Below are 23,795 nucleotides of genomic sequence, written 5' to 3' on the forward strand. Positions count from 1 at the left end.
CCTGACAGCAGCCATCGTTTGTACCTGGAGTAAACCATGCGAAGATAAAGTCCAATGCATGCTCCGTTCCTGTGTCTGCAACGTCTACTTCGGGCGTGTCTTGGGACAAAGTCCAGGAAAATTTACTTGCGGATGCGAACCTGAGAACTGACCATCTTCAACGCTGCGAAAGAAGACTTATGGACGATACATTTCGTAATTCTCTTTTGCAGTACATGCATGCACGAAACGGGCCTATGCTTACATGTAATGTCGTGCCTACATTACGCCGCGTGGCAACCCAGGCGAAAAAAAAAAGGCGCGACGCGCGGGTCGCATGCTTTTCGCGTAGCACTTTCTGCATGGCCGCGTGCGCACCTTATTCGGTTCCCACTATTTTCTGGCTACACAAGAAAGGGTGTAAAGGTGGGAGTTATGGATTAATTTACGCCGTTATTCACGTTTAAGGGTGTAAATTTTACAGTGTACCGCGTGCAATTAGGTACGAACAACCGCATCTAAGTCAACACAATCTTGAAGGGTAAAAAAAAGTATGTTGAATGTACAGCCAACAGCAATAGTTTCCGGGATGCGGTTTCCCCTTCAAATGTGAATTCCTGCCCTGTTAAGGCACGACACTTCGTATTTAATGAATCACTGTGCAGGTGGCGAAGGCTACTACATGCTGGAACATTTAATTTGAGGCTGTGTGACCACGCTTCGCGAGAATTCAGCTTCTTGGCAGATCCTGCTTCCCGGAAACTCTACGTACACCCGCAAGTGCGACAACTGCGTTACTTCTTGGAAGCAGCGCAAGCCACATGTAGCTCACGCACAGCTGGTCGGTATGCAAATATGGAAACAGGCGAAATGTCGCCACTCGCGCCGACGACGATTGTAAACGTGAAGAGGCGCGCAAGTGCGCGTGCGAAACAATAAGTACAACTATCTCGGATTACGCACTGGAGCCAGGTTGAAATAATATTGCGAACGTTGCCGAGAGAAGATGGCGGGCATTCACTGCGATCTCGGAGGCAACGCGATTAAAGACGCCTTCGCTGTACCCGTCTGTTCTCGCTGAGGAAAAATAGAACACGGCTATCATTTGAGCTGCTTAATTGAGGTGCTGGTCTCCCATTAACTAACGGGAGACTAGAAGGAAGTTAAAGAGGTTTTACAGCGAGGCCAACCACGATGCCACAAACTCCGAACTAGTTATGCTTGCTGAGCGCTTGCTAGACTTGTTTTCCTCACGCACAGTTGAAGAGAACTGGGCATTCTTCATGCACAAGCTATCTCAATCAATAGGTAAGAGATCAATAAATGCGTTCCGGTAATAGCGAAAAAACACCATAATATCGAGTCGTTGTGTGAGCAAAGACTGCGGCGTCTTAACAACAAAAAGAATCGACTTTACCAAAATTCTGCCAAAGACCGTCTTTCATAATCCTGGCAGCGAAATAACGGCAGCGAAATAATCTTGGAGTCTGACTGCGCGGATTATCTGAATACCGTTATCGTCCCTGTCTTGACGCGGAAGGACACAACTTCATTTCCTGATATTTGATTTCTTTTGCAGAAATTTCTATGCCAGCGGTAAATATTAGTCACAATGTCGTGCTCTCTCTGCTGAATAAACTTTCTGCTGCTTATCATGACATTAGACTTAATAACAAGATAAAAAAAAGTGTCGTCCGCCCTTGCTTCTGTTCTATCCGCTTTTCTTTCACAATCATTATCAACTAACACCGTTCCTCATGACTGGCGTGGTGTCAAAGTAATATCGATGTTAAGTTTGGTGATCATTGTTCCCCGCTTAAATATGGTCGAATATACTTAACTAGTACCATTTGAAAGTTCATGGAACATACAATACTGTAATCTGATCCCGGCCACGGCGGCCGCATTTCCATGGGCGCGAAATGCAAGAACACCCGTGTACTTAGATTAAGGCGCCCGTTAAAGAACCCCAGGTGGTCAAAATTAATCCGGAGTTCCCCACTACGGCGTGCCTCACAATCAGATTGTGATTTTGGCACATAAACCTGCGTAATTTATTTTTTTAAACATATAATACGCTCTCAAGTTCTAAATCACCTCGAAGATCATGGAGTCATCAATACGTATGATCGCACTTTTCACAAGCGATATTCATGCGAAACTTTTTTGGGAGGGTTCTTTCACAACATCGTTACCTCAATAGACGCCGGCTTAAAGAATGATGAAATTTATTTTAAATTTCTCAATAGCTTTCGACCGTGTCTTACACAACAGACTTCTATTAAAATTAACAAAGCCCAACACTGACCATGATGTAGTTGCATTGAACTTTGCTCTCGAACACAAGATATACATCCGCTAATAACCGTGATCTTTCTGTCGTCCATGTAACTTCCAGTGACTTTCAAACCAGTGTTATCGTTCCCTTATTTTTTTTCTCTTCTATATGAACGCTTTACCATCTCGCGCTTGTTCCCGTATTAGATTATTCACTGATGATTGCGCGATCACATTTCTTGTGACGCCGACCACCTAGCTTTACGAAAAGGATATTGACGTATTCAATGATTGGTGCAACTGCTGCCTAACGCCTATAAATTTTTTTTTCTAAAACCGAAACAATGTCTTTCCCGTACTAACCACATTTCCCGGATAAAAGGCACTCGCAGAATTAACAACCAGCCAGTCCACGTTACTACCACTTATAAGTAACCCGAACAGCCACTTGCAGCCCGACTTATCGTCGCACTACCGCATTGATCTGCAGTATCGCAGTACCGCAGTATCTGCCAACCGCGCTCATTAGTATTACTCAAGCGCAGCCTCCAATACCCTCCCACCCAAATTCGCGAAGACGCACACGTTCTTGTAATCCGTCTAAAAGCAGAATGCGCTTCCGCCCCCTAGGACTCGGAGCAAGGCTTAAGATTGGATTGGATTGGATTGGAGACAACTTTATTTATGCCTGCAGTTGGGCGCGCGCGCGCCCCGACGAGGGCCTACGTCATCCTCGAAGTCGCCGTTACTCGGCGCGGGTCTCCGCTCTCCGTTGCCGGCTCGCTGGGTCCGTGCCTTTCTAACGCCTCGAAGACCTGCTGGACGGCCCAGAGCTGATTGTCTCGGTCGTAGCTCTTCGCGGCTGCCTCGAGCCGCGGTGGGAGCGTTCTTGATTTAGCGTCTTCTGGATATTTAATGCAGTGGAAGCTTTAGCGCGGGCCCAACTACGACGCGGCCTATTCGAATACACGTAAAACGCAAAAACGCCGTTCTGAGATAACCCCAAATCGGTTTGTAGCTAACGCATTTGTCTTTTTTTTTCTGGGTGTTTGAGTGTCGGTTAGGGACCCGTTTACGCACGCGGCTCGTGCGTCTGATGTGTTCAAGGACACAGAGACCCTGCTGCGTTTTATTTTTCCTTTAGAATGCTCCAGCCTGTTTATGACCGCCTGTGACTAACTCAGAGATGAACGTTTGTCTGTGCAAGTCTGTAAAGTGGGAGCTTCTCTCTTTCTTCTCCTCTTTCAATCCCACTTCCCTCTTCCCCGGTGCAGGGTAGCCAACCGCGCTCAGCCTGGTTAACCTCCCTGTCTTTCTCTTATGACCTCTCTCTCTCTCTCTCTCTCTCTCTCTCTATGGGTGTAAATTATTTTAGAGTAACTCTTTCGTTAGCACTATAAAGGTGCCCATTTTCCGTGTTTTCAAGTTTGAACATTTTATTTCAGGACGTAGTATAGTTGCAACGTATACTGCGATACATAACATTATAGCCTGATCACTGGTGTTTTAAATGGTTGAATAGCAGGAATAATTACTCTTGAAAATTTTCCGTATTATCACGTGAAACATCAAAGAAGCTCTTCAAGGCGCACGACTGAAAGTAACGATTTCCCTTTCTTTAGCTTAAGTGCTGAGAGTACAAAAAAAAGAGAGAAAATCTTAGTTACACAACATATGCAAATGATTCCTAGTTCTGAACTCCTGTGAGTCAGATCACGCAAAAATATATATTTATGTATTATGAAGATTAGTAGGTGTCAATAAAATCTATGATGATGAAGATGAATGTGGCGTTTCGCGGCGCAAGGGCCAAATATGGCCAAAGAGCGCCAGGCCAGTGCTAACGAGTCCCCCGCTACGGCGTGTCACATCGTGGTTTTGGCACGTAAGACCCCAGAATTTCTCGCTTCTTTCTGGTGTCCTTCTCCGTAACGCGCTACATAGCCAGTGACGATGCATGGCAAAAGCATTTCTCCGTTGCCCTGTATTTGAACGGGAACTGGTGAGGCAAAGCTTCCCCTTAACCAAAAGTTTAACACCAATCCGCGGTGAAATGCATACTTGTTACAGTTGCTAAAGTGACTTCTTTTTTTGCAATGATATGTTGGTATGAACGTGCATATAGAAAAAGTCTTCACTGAAACGAAGACCAGCTGAATCCCAGAGGCATTCCACTGAAAGTATTGCGCCCTTATTTCTCGAGAGTCGTTTCACTGCCGCCCATACAACACACGCCACTTAAAGCAGTTAAGAAGTTGGCTGTATGTTGCAAGTCCACCAAGAAGTGATTAGCGCACACCCCTTCATGACCGTCGCCGGGAACTGTTTGTTTCAAAAGAAGAAAACGAGGGAAAAAAAACGCTTCTTCGTTTCCGCTGCAGCCCGCACCGTCGCGAACAGACAACAATCCTACCAGTTACACATGCTATCTTATTGGCACAGTTTGCGAACGTGTCTCTCTCTCTCTCTCTCTCTCTCTCTCTCTCTCTCTCTCTCTCTCTCTCTCTCTCTCTCTCTCTCTCACTCACACACACACACACACACACACACACACACACACACACACACACACACACACACACACACACACACACACACACACACACACACACACACACACACACTTTTTTTTTGTGACAGAAAAACCACCAGCGAAACGACCGGCTTCATGCACCAGCTGCGGACACTTTCCCGCACAGCGACCGAGCACTGCGGCGAAAACAACTCACAAACCGCAAAACCTCTGCGCGCGCGCAAACACACACCCCCATACAAATAAAGAATAAATAAGAGTGTAGACTAGGAAAGCCATGCCGCATGCTCTGACACTGGCTCCCGCCAGACTGGCAGCGAGCTCCCCACCGCCCTTCTTCTATCACAATAAAGCGACGTCCCGGCAATGACCCCAGCCAGGCTCGTCGCCCGTTTCGAAGCTCGCGGCCACCACTTTGCGAAGCATAGCGAGAATTGACGGCCCGACCCTTCCCAATTTGCTGCGCGCAGAAGAGAAAAAAAAAAGAATAAATATACAAGCGAATACGCGCAGAGTGCTATAATGACCGCGCGGACGAAAAATGCGCAATGTGACTTCCTATAGCGTTCGCTTCTCTTTCGTCTTCGGTGCCACGCGCTCGAAGGCTGCGGGCCCACTGCGAACGCAATTTAGGGGCTCGTGTGGCAGCGCTATTTAGTGTGTAACCGTTAACGCTGCCGGACTGCGAAACGGCGGAAGCGCTCCTCGAAATCGTCGAGCCTATGTGCCGACGAGCGACGGCAGCTTTCCAAGAGGCGAAGACGTACACAGTTACAGTACCCCACAGTGCACGAGGGTTGCAATGCGGGCTTGTTGGTTATGCATCTTCAAGGAGTGTACGGTAGCGCGATTAAAAGACGGAACAAAAGAAGCCCACACAGCGCTAAGTTGTCCGTCAGCGCACCAGAATTTAATTCTCAAGTTCTACCGTAACAAAAAAAGATACATTTAAAATGTCTATCATATTATATATATTCCCAGCGGAAGTATTGCATATTGCATTCGGATTTGAAGAAAGAAAAATAGGGGTATGCGAATATGTGAAATTTCGAATACGGATCGAACAGTCCCTGCTGTTCGATTCGTATTCGGTTCGTGACTTCGGTATTTCAAAGCTTTCGTACATTCCTCTCTGTTCGAACGCTACGAGGGAGTCTCGAGGAAGACAGAACGACGGACGTAAGCACTGTTTCGGATGACTGTGCTGCAGGACATCTGCGGCTTTTAGGCAGGGGCACCGGTTCCTGAACGCATGCGCACGGGGCAGACAGCGCCCGCTCAGAAAATTCCGGGGGACACCAAAGCATTTCTTAGGCTAGACATTTTTAACGCGCAAACAAGATACACCACGCACAAAAGGAAGGTCGCATACAGGACCGGCGCTACTTTCAACTACTTTCAATCGTGTGCGACCCTTCCTTTTTGTGCGTGGTGTCTCTTGTTAGCGCTTTAGAGATATTTCTCATGCATGCACCAACTAGACCCGCAGAAAGTTCTTCTAAGCCACATTTCTCGGGAGTTGTAAATGCGAAAGCATTAACGTCCACTTGAACGTCGCCGAGTGGGTCTCCTTCGAGTTTTGCGATTAAATCGGTGCGGGTAGCCTGCGGCGTTGGCACCGCAGGTCACGTCCGCATTTCTCAGGAGTTGTAAATACGAAAGCCCTTGTACGCTTGAACGTCGCCGAGTGGGTCTCCTTCGAGTTTTGCGATTAAATCGGTGCGTGTAGCCTGCGGCGTTGGCACCGCAAGTCACGTGGTGCCCGAGACAGCAAGCAGCAGCAGCAGCCCGCGGTGCCAACGCCGCACAACCACCGGCGTCCTGCGCGACGAGGGACCGAGGAAGCAGCAGCGGCCACCAAGGCCGGGCGGCGCGCGCAGCAGCTACGGCCAGTGACAGGGAGAGAGAGAGAGAGATACGGCGCGCTGGTGACGTGGCGTCGAGGCGATGCCCTCTCCCCTCACGCAGCAGCTTGCGCTCATTCCGTTTCGCCTGCTCCGAATTTAGGTGACGTTTCGCCGCTACAGACGCGGCTTTTTCACTCAATGGGCCATTAGATGCTTTCACATCAATAATTTTCATTCATTCGACAAGCACGATTCACGTTCGGGCAGCCTATATACGAGTTTGCATCGGTTCATTATTCGGTGAGTCTCACCGCGTCTGTATCCCTGTAAAACAATGTGAGGAGCTGCAGCCTCAACTGCCTCTTTCTCAGCGAATACGACATTGTACACGTGCCCTGGGTAACGTGCTCTCGGTTGGTTATGACTTTATTGAATTGTCCTGCGTAATGACTGGCATTGTCATGGTGCCCCGGATGCTAACAGTTTATTATTTGCAAGCTTCTCAGTTGCCCGGACGTGTAATCCTGAACGGTATAATGTGTACGTACCTTTCTATATCAGACTGGTTTCCAGTTGCACTATGGGAACTTAGTGTAAACTTCATACTTAATATTGCTTTAGAAATTAGACCTTCGATACTTGATTTGGTATTCGGTGGTTGCGTTATTCGAATATTCGTATTCGCTTCCATTCAGAAATTTCACAATTGCAACGCACCTAGAAAAAAGAATATATATATATACACATATGTGCTATTCATCCCTTTCAATGACTCGAAATATGAATGAATAAAGACATCTCTATCTGAAAAGACTAGATGTCTTTCCCTCAGCACACGTGTATGCTCCGAACGTAATTACCTGAACAGATCGTCGAAGACGTAGCCTGAGCTTACGTGCGACACCATGATCTAACACGGCGTCAATAAAATTCGGAGACGTCTAGAACGTCGCAGAGCGCATAATGCTGCGCAATAGGGTCTCGTCTGCATAACGTGAAATGGCCACCTGTGCTTGGGGAACACGCCGCAAAATAAATTACACCATTAGAAGTGAATACCGGCGTAAACATGCCTTTAATTCACACTCGCACACCCTTTTTGGGCGTTAAGGGCGCGATTTACGCCAAATTTGCGCCAATGGCATCGCTTTACAACCGGCTCACATCCGATTCACAAGGTGAAAATTATTTTACAGTTTTTAGAGAGCAGTTAACAGCCATCACAGAAAGTGTTATCCGTGCAGCGGTACCAAGAAGCGAGAATGTAAGCATCCGATTGTGCTCAGGACAGTACTGTTTGTTGGAAGAGGAAATTGCCACGGATATATATATATATATATAATCAAGGCAGCTTCAGCTTACACCATTGCCTGCTTTTTCTAACGACCCAAACTGCGCGTCCAATCCTGGGAACAGAGCACGCCCTGTTTTGTCGCACATTTCAGTACATACCACCACTCCGACAGAGCAGTCGCCGCCCTCTCTGCTCGCCGCTTTCGATGCCTTTTGTTCTGGGCCTCGAGTAATGAGGAAGCATTGCCGCTGTTGCCGAAAGGAACACTCGACACGGAGCGCCAGCTGATACGATCAGCCGCGCGTTACAATAACATCCGAGCGGCGCAGCAGACAAGCCGACGAACTCAGCGCAGGCGCGCGGAGTGACTATGTACATCACGAGGCTCGGGTGCTTTTCCCATGGTACCGCATGTTCATTTATTAATCTGATTAGCATTATTTGGGAACTTTCTCCAGTTTTCGGTATGTATGTATGTATGTATGTATGTATGTATGTATGTATGTATGTATGTATGTATGTATGTATGTATGTATGTATGTATGTATGTATGTATGTATGTATGTATGTATGTATGCATGCATGCATGCATGCATGTATGCGCCAAACCTCTTTTACCCTAGCTGGGTGACCGAGTAGTCGGTGGTTAAACACAGCATCACGCTGTGGTTGAGATGCAATACTGAGCATGTACCGCTTTTCAGTGAACACGTTTCACGGCAACTTGGGTCACAGGGTATCTGCTGCTTTTCAATACACATCTCTGACGCCAACCAGGGTGATTCGGCATGTGGCACTGGGTATGCGCCACTCTTCAATGAACATGTTTCACGCCAACTTGGGTTACAGGGTATGTTTCTTTTTCTTTTCTTTATTGATATGAAAATAAAAGAAAGTTGCGCAGTCAGCTTATCATGGTTTCCCATAGCGGAAACAACAATATATGTAAAATATATGTAAGAAAATGAAAAGAAACCATGTCATATGGTCAGAAATCCACAGCACATAGTCCTATACACCCATGAACTGATCACTGTGTGTGTGTCACTGAGTATCATCGTATGAATACATCATTACCCATTACACACTCATCATAAGACAGATTGAGAATCACCTTATAATGTCGTCACTCAACTCCAAATGATGGATGAGCCACCAATTCTTACGGCTAGGCTTCAAGACTGTCACGTGACGCTCCCTGAGTATTTGCTTTGCTCCACGTAGATTGGCCAATGAGCACGCCACCCCCCATTCGAATAAAGTCTCGAATGAGAGCCACATGCTCCCACATGAGGCTTTACTCGAATGCAATAAGCTGTGTGCTATTCAGTTGCCGAGGTGAAAGCGCCGGCAACAGCATAATCATGAATGTATAGCGTGTTCCTTATTAACTTGCGACGAGAACTAGCAGAAACACACACCAAAAAAATTTTGGTCGCTCTGCGGTTGAACCAATTACCACGAGATGTCATTGCACCAGAGCTGCAGAGTTTTTCTTTTTATCGGGAACATGGATGAAAAGAAATGGGCGACCAGAAAGTACAAATATGTGCGCCTCGAAAGCGTAGACAAGAAGACACAAAAACTGGCAACCAAGCACAGGGTAATTGGAAGTACAAGCAGACAACACAGAGTCGCAAAAAGGCAAGTGAGAGAAACAGAGATGGTAAATTGCATGCAGAAGACTGAAGCAGAAACATTCCGTGAATGCTTACATATGCGGCAAGCAAGAAACCAGGAAAGAAAATTTGTACGACAACAATGCCTCGCTATTTGAGGCCTCAACTGGCGGCCTGAAGACACAAACAAGAAACGAAAAAGAAACGTACCGGAGCAAGTTTTCGAAACAGGATGATGCATGTGTCTACTGCAGAAACAATCCACAGAGGACTCCACACGTTATAGCAGAATGCCAAGTCGTTCACCCACAAGAACTGTAAAAAGAGCATCCACCTTCCCGAAACGTCAGGCGTCAACTAAAGCTGATCGCAGAACAACTGGTCAGCGGTGGAGGTAAGTAAGATACGTTTAGAGGATCAATATGAAAGAAATAGCCGGGAAGAGACGGGCCGGGGTCGTTACAGGCATAGGTAACCTTACAAGATCACGTACAGATAGGCAATATGCTGGACTGAAATCGACATAGTAAAGACCTGATCCGCTCAAGAAGGCTAGGTGACTATTTGCAACCACTTTGTTTCAAAGCCGATGCTATTATAAATAATCATCACAGGAGCAATGTACACTAAGCTAGCTATGAACAGAGCATAAAGAACAGCAACAACGAAATCAAAAGAAAAAAAATGCGATAATTCAAAAGACAGTGCCCTGCTGTTTGAAGACAAGTCAGGGTGCCCGAGAAGGCAAGCTATACGGGAGTATTTTCAGATGAACACGTCTCTTGCACAGCGCTGGAAAACAGTATTGGAAAAGAGCCAATGTTTCCCTTATTGCCCTCAAAACGCATGACCTCGACAAGTCTAATTATTCAATAGACAGCTAAGGAGACAGTGACCATCGTAAGACTGATTACAATTCTGACGAAGTCGGCAATGTGGATCTCTTTGCGAAGACAGCTTCGTAGTAAAAAGCAATGCGGGCTACATTGCTTTGACAAAATAGTGGCCGAGAAGAAGGCTTGGCGTCTTGACGGGAAAGTAGTCTGCTCACAGAAAAATGCAGGCAGCCATTTACGCACTTAATGTAAGCTACATCGTGTTTTTCAAAGGTTAGCACACAGATGACAATGAGTACATACTGTCAGAATCTCAGAGTGCTCACAGAGAGACGAACACTGAATAATTAGACTTGACGAGACCATACGTTTTCGGGACAGTAAGGGAAACATTGGATGTTTTCCAATACTCGCCGTAGACAGCTAAACAGACAGCTAAGGGGACAGTGACCATCGTAAGTCTGGTTCCAATTCTGACGAAGCCGGCGATGAGGACATCTTCGCGAAGACAGCATCGTAGTTAAGAGCAATGCGAGTTACGTTGCTTTGACAAGATAGCGGCCGAGAAGAAGGCTTGGCGTCTCGAGGGGAAAGTAGTCTGCTCACAGAAAAATTCAGACAGCAATTTACGCACTTAATGTAAGCTTCGTTGTGCTTTTCATAGGTTCGCACACACAACGTATGAAAATACATCAATAATACATGCTTCATCTAGGTCTTCCTTTTCGAAGCAAGGTGGCGTGACGTCGCAGGGACATGTTCCAGGCGGTTGCAGATGGATTACGTTACTTGGGCTCGAAGCTGTCTTCCTGGTTGTCAACGTAGGCTGTCCAATGCTGGCCAGAATCGGAACACTAGCATAGACAAAAATGATGTGTAGACTGGAGACGTTGTAACAAAAGACGGCTGGAATATTGGTTGTGCGTATGGATAACCAGCGGTGAAGCGAGCTTCGTACAGTGAATATCACAGCATAGAGGATGAAGGTATCGAAAGACTGAAATGCACCACAAGGTTTTAAAGAACGGAGTTGGCGGTATGTTCTATCGCCCCATATGAAACAGGATAATCACATCATCATCATCACCTATTGTAGTGTAGTTATATGCAGTGACCCTGTCAGATGCCTCGGGCTTTCAATATAAAAGAGAAATAGTTCATAAACCTGCAGTGCATGAGGGGAAAGATAGCTGGAGGCGTGAAAAGAGGGGACACACAGAATAAAAAAAGACTTACGTATTTAGGGTAACGTTCTATCATGTTCAATAACATTTTTGTACAAATCACTGGTTATATGGTTCGATGATGAGTGCCGACAAATGATTAAGATAAAGAGCTGCCACCAACCCGTTTTGAAAACGACTGCTCACAATATCTACCTATTCATCCATGCTACCGTCCACGTTTCCGCTGTTCGGGTATAAGAGAGATCAGAGAGTTTTTGCGTGTCCGTAAATGTATTGCCGTTTGCCGACTACCGGGCTCCCGGAGAGCTATAAAGCAGTACCAACGCTGCTAGTGGCATCTGGAGACGCAGAGCCCCTAACCAGAGAGCACACAAAGCTAACACCGCGATGACTTACATACCCGACTCGGCTGTTGCTGTAGAGCGTTCGTAGCGAGATAATCGTTAACCTGCAGTACTTTTATTGTTTTCCTTCGGCAAGAACAGCGACTCGAAACAAACATTTTTTTTCAAACGATTATAGTTGAGCGATACGCCACACGATGTTGCTACCAACTTTTTTATACGGCCATCCACGGGTCCAATAACCGTTAATCCGCAAACGATAGGAAGTTTGCGGACAAACTAGAGCTCCATTAACCTTATCTGTAGAGGCATCACACTTTGCAGAATACCGACTACTAACAATGAAGCTAGCGACACACTACGTTTAAACAGAGAGCATACCAAGTTAATTAATAAACCCGTGACCAGCCATTTGCAGTAACCACGATGCATGCAACACAATACCATATGTTTCATTTGGATACGTAATACGTAATACTAATACGTAATACGTATACTATGCTGATCTGCCTAAGCACATTGTTCTTGTTTCATTGATCAGGCAGTCGTTGGAGTTCGCAAATAAGCGTTTTCATTCAACTCAAGATGATTTGTATTACCAGTATCTCCTTCATGTGAATTGTAATGATGAATTACAGCACGGTTTATTATTCCACTTAATCGCCCGTGCAAAGCGTCAGTGGCAGTAAAATGGTTGACACACTGCCCTTTTGTGATTTCGCTCGACGAGAACACTCATCAAACGCGTCGCAGTTGGATAAGGCAGTACAAGGTGTCGCTACCAACGTTGCCACTGCAATCCGCGACGGCGACAACCCAGTAATCTGTAAAGGTAAACAAGTTTAAGGACAAACAAAAACTCTCTTTTGAGTACGTTCAGTATGTCTGATATAAAGCCAGGCCTAAACACCTTCTGTTAAATATCAATCAATCAATCAATCAATCAATCAATCAATCAATCAATCAATCAATCAATCAATCAATCAATCAATCAATCAATCAATCGATCGATCGATCGATCAATCGATCGATCGGTGCGCGTCAAAAAGGTCAATATCTTTTTACGCGATTCCAGCGTTCAGCGAGTCCAAATAAGTTCCTTCGGAATTGCGGTTAATTCCAAGCACATCAAAAGCGAAGAGCCTGGTTGGAATTATGCCGAGCACGCTTCGCTGATTTGTACCCCAGACCTGGCCCGCCCACAAAGAAAAGCTGAGCCACGAACTGGGTGTACATGTGTGCGGAGGGCTCGGAATGCGCGTTTCTTGCGCAATACGCATGTTTGCCGAGGCCGATGCAAAATCGGGAAGATAGGTGGGCTGCGCGCTCTTGGGCAGCCCCGAACTCAACGACCAAACCCTGGCCGTCCAGAGTGCCCGCGATCGGGCCGTCAAGCTGGGCTTGGCGGTCCCTACGTGGGACTAGCCGGGTGGCGCGGGGTCTTCCCTGCGTCTTCTCTGGACCAAAATAAAGTTACTTCACTCACTCACTCACACCGCAAGGTAGAGGTGCGACTGCGAGCTCTCGTAGTCGTATCACCGCTTTATTCGTGTGTGTGTGTGCTTCTTCTCGAAGTCAACCATTGGAAGTTAGCGCCGTCCGTGATCCGTGATATATATATATATATATATATATATATATATATATATATATATATATATATATATATATATATATATATATATATATATATGTGTGTGTGTGTGTGTGTGTGTGTGTGTGTGTGTGTGTGTGTGTGTGTGTGTGTGTGTGTGTGTGTGAGTGTGTGTGTGTGTGTGTGTGCTTCTTCTCGAAGTCAACCATTGGAAGTTAGCGCCGTCCGTGATCGTTCTCACGTCGGTCCCTGTTTTCCACATCGCTATACTTAGCACGGCGGTGCAATGACTACATCTTTCCAGGCAGCTTATACTCTTTTCGCGTGTCAAGAATTTGCACGCTCAAATGGACAGAAACCCATACCAACTTGGAGAGAGAAAACAAACTCCCGCGGCGCGGAAATTGACAATTTCGTCGCGCAAACGGGCAAGAAATTCGCCTCGAAAGATAACTCCGTTACTTGTACGCCCGTACTCAGGACATCGGCGAACGTTATTTATTACTATTTCTTTCCACCTTGCACAGTTACAGTAATTTTCGTACGAAACTGAGAACATCAGTTTGCTAAGAGGGAGCTTCCCGTTTCCAAATGGTAAACTTAGACTTCTTCCTCAGCCTGCAAGCTCTGTCCCGCTACCAGAGCGGACCTTAACCACATTATGTGGCAACGCAAGACCCAGTCCCCTCCCCCTAAGCGTTGTAGAGTTTTAAGTAGTAGGGAGCTGGTGGGAGGTTGCCGTGCGCAGCTGCAACCCCGAACTTCAGGAAGCTATCCTGAGGTGGGCTGAGGTGGTAGAAAAGGTCTACCGCGAGTAAGATAACCTCCCTGGCCTTCTTCTAACAGCCCCTTTCCCTTTAAGATGGGATAAATAAGGTTGTTTCTCTCTCTCTCTCTCTCTCTCTCTCTCTCTCTCTCTAGACTTCTTAGACTACGGCATGCCAAGCTATAGACTCACGGCACGCCGATGTCCTTCAATTCCTTCGTTCATTCCAGAGGGGCGCGTTTATTGCAAGCTTTCGGAGAAGACAACGCGCGGCGCGTCGGCTGGCGTTTTTTTTTACCGCCGCCGTCGCTCTTCGCTTGCATCAAAGAGCTGCATGGGGCGCGTTTACTTTCATCCCGCCGTAAAAGTGGTGATGAGCGTGCGCGCGGAGAGTGTACTTTGTGCGCAAATAAAGTGGTCTCACAGTTAGTGAGTGCGTTCGTGGTGGCGATTAATGGGAGTGAGGGGGAGTGCATCCCTTTGAAGGCACCGCGAAGCGAGTGCGTGCTCCTTCCCTCCCTCCCTCCCCCGAGAGTTGCAGGATGATAGTGGAGACCTTCCCAAACGAACCACTTGTCTCCCCGACGGAAAAGAAAAAAAAGTTCGCGCGCTCTCTTGGGCGGCGCAGTAAATTCGCTCGGCGATATTGCTGCGGGCGAGCGACCTCCGCGTTCATGGCTCGTGCGATTTTCGCTTCTTTTTACCACGTTTACTACTCCTTCTACACCCACCCCCCCCAACGCCGGTTCTTTCTTTTCTTTCCTTTTCTTTTTCCCTAGAGCATAGCGCATTTGATGTGCAGACTGTGAGAAGGCGTGTCCTTCTCCGGCCTGCGGACTGCACGTTTCGCTATACTACGCCTGTACTACCGTCGAGGGTGGATTCGGAAAAGAAAGAGAAAAGTGAGGCGTCCCAGGAACCGTCTGAATGACGCGTGACAACCAGCTGGCGTTGCCCGCCGTGGTCGCTCAGTGGCCATGGTGTTCTGCTGAGCACGAGGTCGCGGGATCGAATCCCGGCCGCGGCGGCCGCATTTCGATGGGGCCGAAATTCGAAAACACCCGTGTATTTAGATTTAGGTGCACGTTAAAAAGAAATCCCAGGCGTGGGCGAATTTTCCGGAGTCCTCCACTATACGGCGTGCCTCATAATCAGAAGGTGGTTTTGGCACGTAAAACCCCATAATTTAATTTTTAACTAGCTAGCATCGTTTCAAACGCTTAATAAGCAAAAAAAAAAAAGGGGAAACCAGCGGCCTCCAGCGAGCGTTGTCGCGTGTTCCCGGCCGAGGAAATTCGCAGAGCTAACGTTCGAGGCCACAGCCCACTGCTGCAGAGTGCGTGTCACAGTATGTGCACATCGCTGGAAAGGAACGTAGCAGTCGGGGTCGGGTCGTGGAAAGTGAGGTGCGTTGCACTCGAGTTTTCAGAAACAGAACGCCAGCGCTCACGCGTCATGAACAGCGAAACCATAAGACGAGCCACGCGAACTTAAGAAAAAAAAAGGCTTTGTGATTTCACGTACCACAACAATGAAGCACGCCGTAGTTGGGGGCTCCGGATTGATTGTGACTGCCTGGGGCTCTTTAACGCGCGCTGTTAAGAACGGCCCAGCTGAGGTGCAAGTGTGTTGCGACAACGGGCGTCAACGCTTCCTGGAGCGCCGCCGCAAACCTCTAGCCACGGCATCACTAAGTCGCCATTGTGACTGAATGCATTCGGCGGGCCAACTATTGTTACCGAACCCACCAACGCCACCCTCTTCTGCTTCGTCGACGGGAACGTCGACGAAGGCCCCTTCCCACGCGCCGACTAAGACGCAGGAGAATGCCTACCCGGGCGCGCTACCCGGGTCAGGTCCGAGTTCTACGAAGCCCCTCTGACGTCGGCTCCGGACTGTTCACCTGTGTGTGTGCGTGTGTGTGCGTGTGTGTGTGTGTGTGCATGTGCGTGCGTGTGCGTGCGTGTGTGTGTGCGTGCGTGTGTGTGTGTGTGTAAGCCGTCCCGGGGAGAGGCGGCGTGTTTACAATGACTGGACGAACGTTTCCGTCCCCATGGAATCAAGGGGGGACCGAGTGGATATAAGCCACTGTTGTGCGGATGCTCGACACACTTTCTTAAGCAGTCATGTTAGACTGAGGCTCTCTCTCAAGCAGTCATATTAGACTGACGTACTTTCTCTCGCAGTCATGCTAGTATGATCAACTGCATGTAAATACTGTAAATAAACCCACATTCCTCGTTCTCGATGAGAAGCAGTCCTCCCCTTCATCAACGTCCTCAGCGTGGATAAGTTGGACGACGGCATGGACCAGCTACCTTCTAATTCATGCCGGACTCCAATCATGACAACGGATCACGAGCGATGGGATTGAGCCGCCAATTCTGACAGCGCCTAACTATGTACATTACTAAGCATACGAGTGCTATTGCATTTGCCCCTATTGAAATGTGAATGCCGCGACCGGCACCGCACCCGCGACCTTGAGATCCGCAGAGCATGCAGTCATGGCCCCTGATGAGCCACGTGAGCTTTCTTGAACGGCCATATTACCCAAGTCAGTGTTCAAGCGTTCCTAGTGCAAGAGCTCTGTTAAAGGGACACAAAAGGGAAATATTAAGTTGAGCTAGATTGAAAGACTAGGCTTTTGTGCTAACTAGTTCACCATTCTTAGCGAGAACAGATTATTTCTAAGCGAGAAAACGAACATCGGCTACTTTTTTCATATGCGTAAGCATTTCTGTGCCTACCCAACCAGAAAACCCTGTCCGTCACATGAGACGATCTCTTTCAAGATAGATGGCCTGCAGCAGCGAGCGAATTCACCTTCTGGCTGCCACTCGCTTAAACAGGGGATCTTGAAAGTGCCCCCAATGCACGGGACATGGACATTCTTTTATTCTTTTTTTTTCATTTTGCCTCCATCGAAACGCGGCCGCCGCAGCCGGGATTCGATCCCGCGACCTCGTGCTCACCGGCGCCACACCACAGCCGCTAAGCCATCGCGGCGGGTAAGTGCAAGTCGTGTTCGTTGGTGGCAATTGAGTCCTATACTGAAACAAGACTTCAGCTTCTTACCGCCGGATTCGTTTGGATTTTATCGAACTTATTTTTGGCCTTCAACACTTAGAGGAAGCTTTAGCAAGGGTGCTCCTATGATAAATACATGTAGAAGGAGAATTCGTTTCTCTCGGCAACCACGGCACCAAATTTGACGGGCTTTGATGCATTTAAAGGACAAACAAAGTCTATTGAGTGTTAGTTTGCAATTGTCGATTGAGGTTGTAAATTTTTATTAAATATTGACAAAAATCCATAATTTTAAGAAAACGAGACTATCCAGCTTACAACTCCGTAACTCAGCAAGGAAAATATCACAATTATGTGAATTGCATCTAATAGTACATCTAAAGCGGACAAAATTGATACTTCACATTTGAATGTAAAAAATTTAGTAACACGGAAATACAGCTTTTGGAGAACCCTAGCACTCGACGTAACAAGTTCACGTAAGATATAAATTGACATACAGATTTGTCCGCCTTGAATGGTCTAATGGATGCCGTTTACAGAACCGCGATATCTATTTTTGATGCAGAGCCATTAGCTTATAAACTTCGCGCGTCTATCTTTTTCGAACTTGCGAATTATTTAAAATTCTTCGACCAAAGTTGAGGCCCTAGGTCAAGATTTCGCTTCCAACAGTCACTACCAATCTAACTTTCTCTCTCAAATGCAACAAACTTAATTAAAATTGGTCCAAGGGTTACCTCAGGAAAGCGTCTTCTTTTTTTAGTTTTACGTGTATCTGAATAGGCCGCACGGGAGTTGGGCCCGAGCTATAAAGCTTCCACTTAAAGGCCGCACGCTAACCTAGAGGAAAATAAGGCGACGTGCAGCACCATTCAGTAAACACGAGAAAGAAAAAAAAAACCGAGCGCTAGAAAAAGAAGGCTCTCGACAAATCGCTCCGGGGTGCCCTATTAGTGCGACATTTCATCCCATCATCGTCGGCTCAGATCAGCCTCCCCCCCCTCCCCCCGCGGTACGCATCGGATGAAATTGATCGAGAATGCCACGCGTTCAATTAGCATCATTACACGCAGAAAATTCGTGAAAAGGCTTCCGCAACTTGACGACGCTCCAGAACGCGAAGGCGCGCGGAAGCATACGCCAGCTTTCGCGCGATAGCAGCAGCGAGAGAGCGGCCCCAAGAAAACTTCCGGCGACGGGCCTTACCAGTCCGCTGCGCCGGAACACAAAGCGCGTTTTTATATTCTTCCGCAGTGTGAAAAAGTCTATTTTTAAGTTTTGACATAAAAGACATACGCGCTAGGCGTTAAAATCAATACACAAAATTTATCGTATAACTATACGGCAACCTTGACTTGTAAAATTGTCGTAATGTACAGAGGAAAAGCGTTGAAAATCTGTGGGCTTAGATTTTAACGCACTCCTGCTACTCGGAAGAGCCTTTTCTTCCTCGCTAGATTTAGCGGGGCTACGTCGGTGAGCAAAACCGGAAGCCGTACGAGGCCTTATAAACGAATGTCGAGCGCGCGTTGCAGTCGATGACGTCAGCCGCTGGCACGATCGCACTCTCCAGTATAGACCTCCACAGCCATAGCAACATCGGCATGCGTGGTGGCTGAGGGGTACAATCGTCGAGCGCCAATCCATTGGTTCGCATGTCGTTCGACCCTCGCAGCACAATGAGAATTTACCTTTCTCTCCCATTTTTTCCCGTGAAGGATTTACGGCAGTGAGGTGGAAAGATCGACGAGTTGTAAAAAGATTCGTACTTATTATTGAGCGGCGCGAAAACAGCGGAATACAGTTAGAAGCACACAGGACGGGGATTTATGGATTCCAGCGACGGCACCAACGGACGTCAAAACGACCAGGGCAGCGAGCGCTATATATATATATATATATATATATATATATATATATATATATATATATAGGGCTCCCAGTGTTGGAACATTCTATAATATTTGTTGAAAAACAATCCTTGCAGGAAACGAGCCGACTGGGGTGCGGTCCACATGGACCCAGCGAATAAAGATATTCCATGGAATTATCTACACAATTGCCTCAGAACACACTGTCGCGCGCTCGGCAGATTAAAAAAAAATAATTCTGAAGCTTTACACGAAAAACCAGGATAGGATAACGAAGTGCGCCGTAGCGGTGGACTCCCGATCAATTCTGGCCCACCTGCGCTTCCGTAAAGTGCGCATAGATCTAAGCGCACGAGCGTTTCTTGCCATACTAAGATCTACCCAGATATTGCTTTCGAGACAAGCGACTAGCAAAACCGCGGCGCCGAACTAGAAAATATCGCGCATTATGTACCGGCAATAGGTATTGCCAAAGCAACAATAAGTTGAAATTAAATCTAACCCGGCCTACGCCACCGATCACAGTTGGCACGTGCATATTTCGTACGCTCGTGTGGTATGAACATGCGAGCGTGCGTAACATTCTCTCTCTCACTCTCTCTCTCTCTCTCTCTCTCTCACACACACACACACACATACACACACAAACACACACACGCACCGCCATCGTTGTTCAGTGGATATGGTGTTGGGCTGCTGAGCACGAGGTCGCGGGATCGAATCCCGGCTATTCCGGCCGCATTCCGATGGGGGCGAAATGCGAAAGCACCCGTGTACTTAGACTTAGCTACACGTTAAAGAACCCCAGGTGGTCGAAATTTCCCGAGTCCTCCACTACGGCGTGCCTCATAACCAGAAAGTGGTTTCGACACGTAAAACTCCATAATTTAATTAATGTTAACACACACACAAAGACTCCTCAATCGTGTTGCCCGCTTTTCTATTTCAAAACAAATGCACACTCACGTTTCTCCGGACCCGAAAGTCCGTATAGGCGACACAATCTCCGACGAGCTACAGCGAAGAAACCGCCGAGCAGCAGTACAGCTAGAGCTGTGCCGAGGAACACCGGAAGCGGAACTGGCTTCCTTTAAATGACAAGCAGGCGGCTACGCGCGGCCGGAAATGCGCAGGGGGGACGCCCGACAGATACGACAAGGAAGAACAATCGGACCGCGCGTGCGATGACGCGCGCATTTCGCAGGTGCCAATGCGGAGTTAACGATCATGCCCTCTGTGGAAGAACGTCACCAACCTGACGCGGCTGTCCGCGGCTGTCGCCGAGTGAACGATCGGCGACGTAGCACGTCTGGGCTGATCACATTCAGCTGCACGCGTCCTTGTTAATCTGGTCGGCTCCGATTTGTCATTTCAAACACACGTGAAAAAAAAAAAAGAGACAGCATAGGAATGATCTTATGAGAACTATACGGCCGGACCGATTTGAATTAAATTTATTGCATTTGTGGTAGAATTCAAGTGACCCTTGAAAGCAAAAAAAAAAAAAAACATTAAGTTGCGGGTCTGCAATTTTATAGAAAAATTTCCGAAATGCAGTACGTTGAGAAAAAGAAATTGAAGAGCAATGTTCACAAATGTAGAACTCTGCACCAAAATACACATATTGTATATTGGTAAACTGTACCTGTTAGACCATCTAAAGCCGACAAATTTCATAAATTAGGAACAGGTTACGTTACATTGTCAGTGTTTACTAGGGGTTTCTCTCTCTTTATTTTGCAAAAGTTCTTTTTGCAAGTACGAAGTTGTAAACTTGATACTTGCGTTTTACTAAATTTTGCTTTCTCTACCATGTTCTTTCTTTTTGTGTGTGTAAAGAAAGAGGTCTAGACGAAAATTCGCTTCCTAGGGTCATTAGGTTTTCATTTCTTCACCTTAAATGAAACAGAAATCGTTAACATCAGTGCGGCGTTGTTGCCGAGCAAAATGATTTATCCGTTGGCATCTAGCTAGGTCGCAGATCCAGAGCTTAAGCTCGGGGGGCAAACACCAGTTACCTCAGTTCAAGCACGTGTGACGCGCAGAAAGGCTCTGATTAAACAAGTGGGAAATCAGTTCGCGTGAAGTTTGTTGCAGATTAATATGCAGAAGACAAATATAATGATGAATAACCGGGCAAAGGAACAAGAGTTCAGGATCGCCAGTCAGCCTCTCGAGTCTGTGAAGGAGTACGTTTATCTAGGTCAATTACTCACAGGGAACCCTGACCATGAGAAGGAAATTAATAGAAGAATAAAAATAGGTTGGATCGCATACGGCAGACATTGTCAGCTCCTGGCCGGAAGCTTACCATTATCATCGAAAAGGAAGGCGTATAATCAGTGCGTTTTACCGGTGCTGACATATGGGGCAGAGACTTGGAGACTGACAAAGAAGCTTGAGAACAAGGACTGCACAAAGAGCGATGGAACGAAGAATGCTAGGCATAACCTTGAGAGCCAGAAAGAGAGCGGTTTGGATTAGAGAGCAAACGGGTATACCGATAGTACATTAAGAGAAAAAATGGCGCTGGGCAGGCCATGTAATGCGTAGGGTAGATAACCGTTGGACCATTAGGGCTACAGAATGGGTACCAAGAGAAGGGAAGCGCAGTAGAGGAAGGCAGAAGACTAGGTGTTGCGATGAAATGAGGAAATTCGCGGGTGCTAGTTGAAATCGGTTGGCGCAGGACAGGGGTAATTGGAGATCGCAGGAAGAGGCCTTCGTCCCGCAGTGGACATAAAATAGGCTGATGATGATGATGATGTCGATGATGATGATGAACCGTCGCCTAATTAGGAACAGTTTCCCGAATTGTGATATAGTTTCTTATTCCCGAGCTGGAATTGTTAACTTCGCACTTTAGTTTGTATTTAAAGTTCTGAATGATCTTCAAGAATGTATTAAAAACGTTACTCGCCAACATTTAAGAAAAAAAAAAGCATTCTGCAGATCCGAGCCACATGTAGGAATCAGAAGCGAAGCTTTGGTGAAGTGGTTATGTGGTTACTATGCAGCGGATTACATTCCGCACGACCAAGACGCGACACCCCCACCGCGTTCGTCTCCGGGATTGTCTCCGGCCACGGAGCAAGAAACATTTAGGAGTGGAAACTCCGCTGTTTGAGGCGACCAGAAAAGGTCACAAGCCCGCGGAGCCGTTATCGTGCTGGCGGCGCCTGGCGGACTGGACAGAAATTACCGCCGTTGAGAGCGCGCCGGAGCCGCCTGCCCGGGCGCTGCATTTTTTTTTTTTTTCGCTGCGGCTTCTACGACGCGCCGCATGGCGCGGCCACTGTATACGGCCCCGTCGGCACATGCAACAATTGTGACCTTATCTGGTCGCCCGCGCTCGCTCGCGCTGACGGGAGTTTCACCTCCTAAATGTCTTACTCCGTGTCTCCGGCCAATCCCAAGATCATTGTCTCCGGGATTGGCTCCCTTTGCTATATGACACGGTGACCAGAGTCAGCCCGCCGACTATAGAGCGGGCCGATTCTAGAGACAGTGACCGTTGATTCGGACTAGACGTCGCCGAAATATCGAGGAAAAAAAAAGGTTTTTTACCCCTCTCTATCTCTCTTTGGAGGTAGTCCAACAGAAGATTGCACTTTGCACTTGGTGAAAGACCAACCATGAAGACGCGCCAAACCCCCCAAACCAGAGAAAGGGTAGGCATAGAAAGGTTTGGCTTTACTGAAGAAATCGTCCTATTAATGAGGCATATTTCGTGGCAATGAAGGTATTTAGTATCGTTGGTTCTATCACTGCGTAATTCTGATTAAAAAAATTCAGTGCCATTCCACTCTGTGAAGGTGGATGACCAACTAAACCCTGTATGTGGGCTCCTTAATGGCGAACTGTCCATTGCCGTGCGTCAAACGCCGTAAGCGCATAAACGGAAGGCGAGGCGCGGCTAGTCGCTCCTCCACGATGTTGAGCCTTGGGAGATGACGAGGCACCGGGGGCTTCACATACCCATGTATTGTTGCAAAACGCGGCACGACACATTTTACTGACGAATCCCGGCACGTAAACAGACACGCACCTCACCGAATTCCGAAGGCACACACTGCCTCACCGTAGCCAAGGCGATCGTGCGTTGGCTGACGTCATCTGGAGACCACTCAGCGCATCCGAATATGTAGAATGCGAAAGGATTCGCCCAGTGATAATCGTAGGTAACGTACACCTTCCAGAAGCGCTTGGCTTTAAAGTGGACGGAAGCTTCAACCGGTCAGCAGTCGAGATAAGCAAGTGACGTTTTAGAGTATTGATGGAAAAAAAGCAGGGAAGACATTGACAGGACCGAATCCGTTACATGCATGGCATAGGTAGCGGTACAAGACAGACGGCGAAGTTATCAAGAAGGAATAAAATGATTAGAAGATGTATGCAAAAATGCTAGGATAAAAATGTGTATAGGATACTTGATTAAATCAAGCAGTCTAGGCCACTATATGTCACCGCCCCGTTTAAAAGGAAATGCCAAAAAATCGCGGTCATCATAAATCATCACCTGACTGCAACTTGAACGTGTCCTACCTAGGTTTGAATTGACGCTACAGCGTAAGTGACCTATTACGTATGAACTCACAAAAACGTTAATTAGACA

At 47.2% G+C, this 23,795-nt stretch overlaps 1 protein-coding gene across 7 annotated transcripts in view; it reads right to left on the reverse strand.

Annotated features, from left to right (window-relative positions):
* The window catches only part of Pld (Phospholipase D), a 170,596-nt gene that overhangs the window by 79,286 nt on the left and 67,515 nt on the right, over positions 1-23,795 (reverse strand). For 4 of the 7 annotated variants that reach the window (XM_075675893.1, XM_075675891.1, XM_075675892.1 and 1 more), the window contains exon 1: positions 7,185-7,347. The exons of 2 other annotated variants lie outside the window; for them this stretch is intronic. In XM_075675893.1, the coding sequence (XP_075532008.1) occupies positions 7,185-7,327 (143 nt within the window). In that variant the 5' untranslated portion in view covers positions 7,328-7,347. Of the gene's footprint in view, positions 1-7,184; positions 7,348-20,146; positions 20,295-23,795 lie in introns of those variants that run through there. One more of the 7 variants, XM_075675896.1, reaches the window with a different exon arrangement.

This window comes from Dermacentor variabilis, chromosome 11 (genome assembly GCF_050947875.1).
Source record: "Dermacentor variabilis isolate Ectoservices chromosome 11, ASM5094787v1, whole genome shotgun sequence".
In the NCBI taxonomy this organism is placed as follows: Eukaryota; Metazoa; Arthropoda; class Arachnida; order Ixodida; family Ixodidae; genus Dermacentor; species Dermacentor variabilis.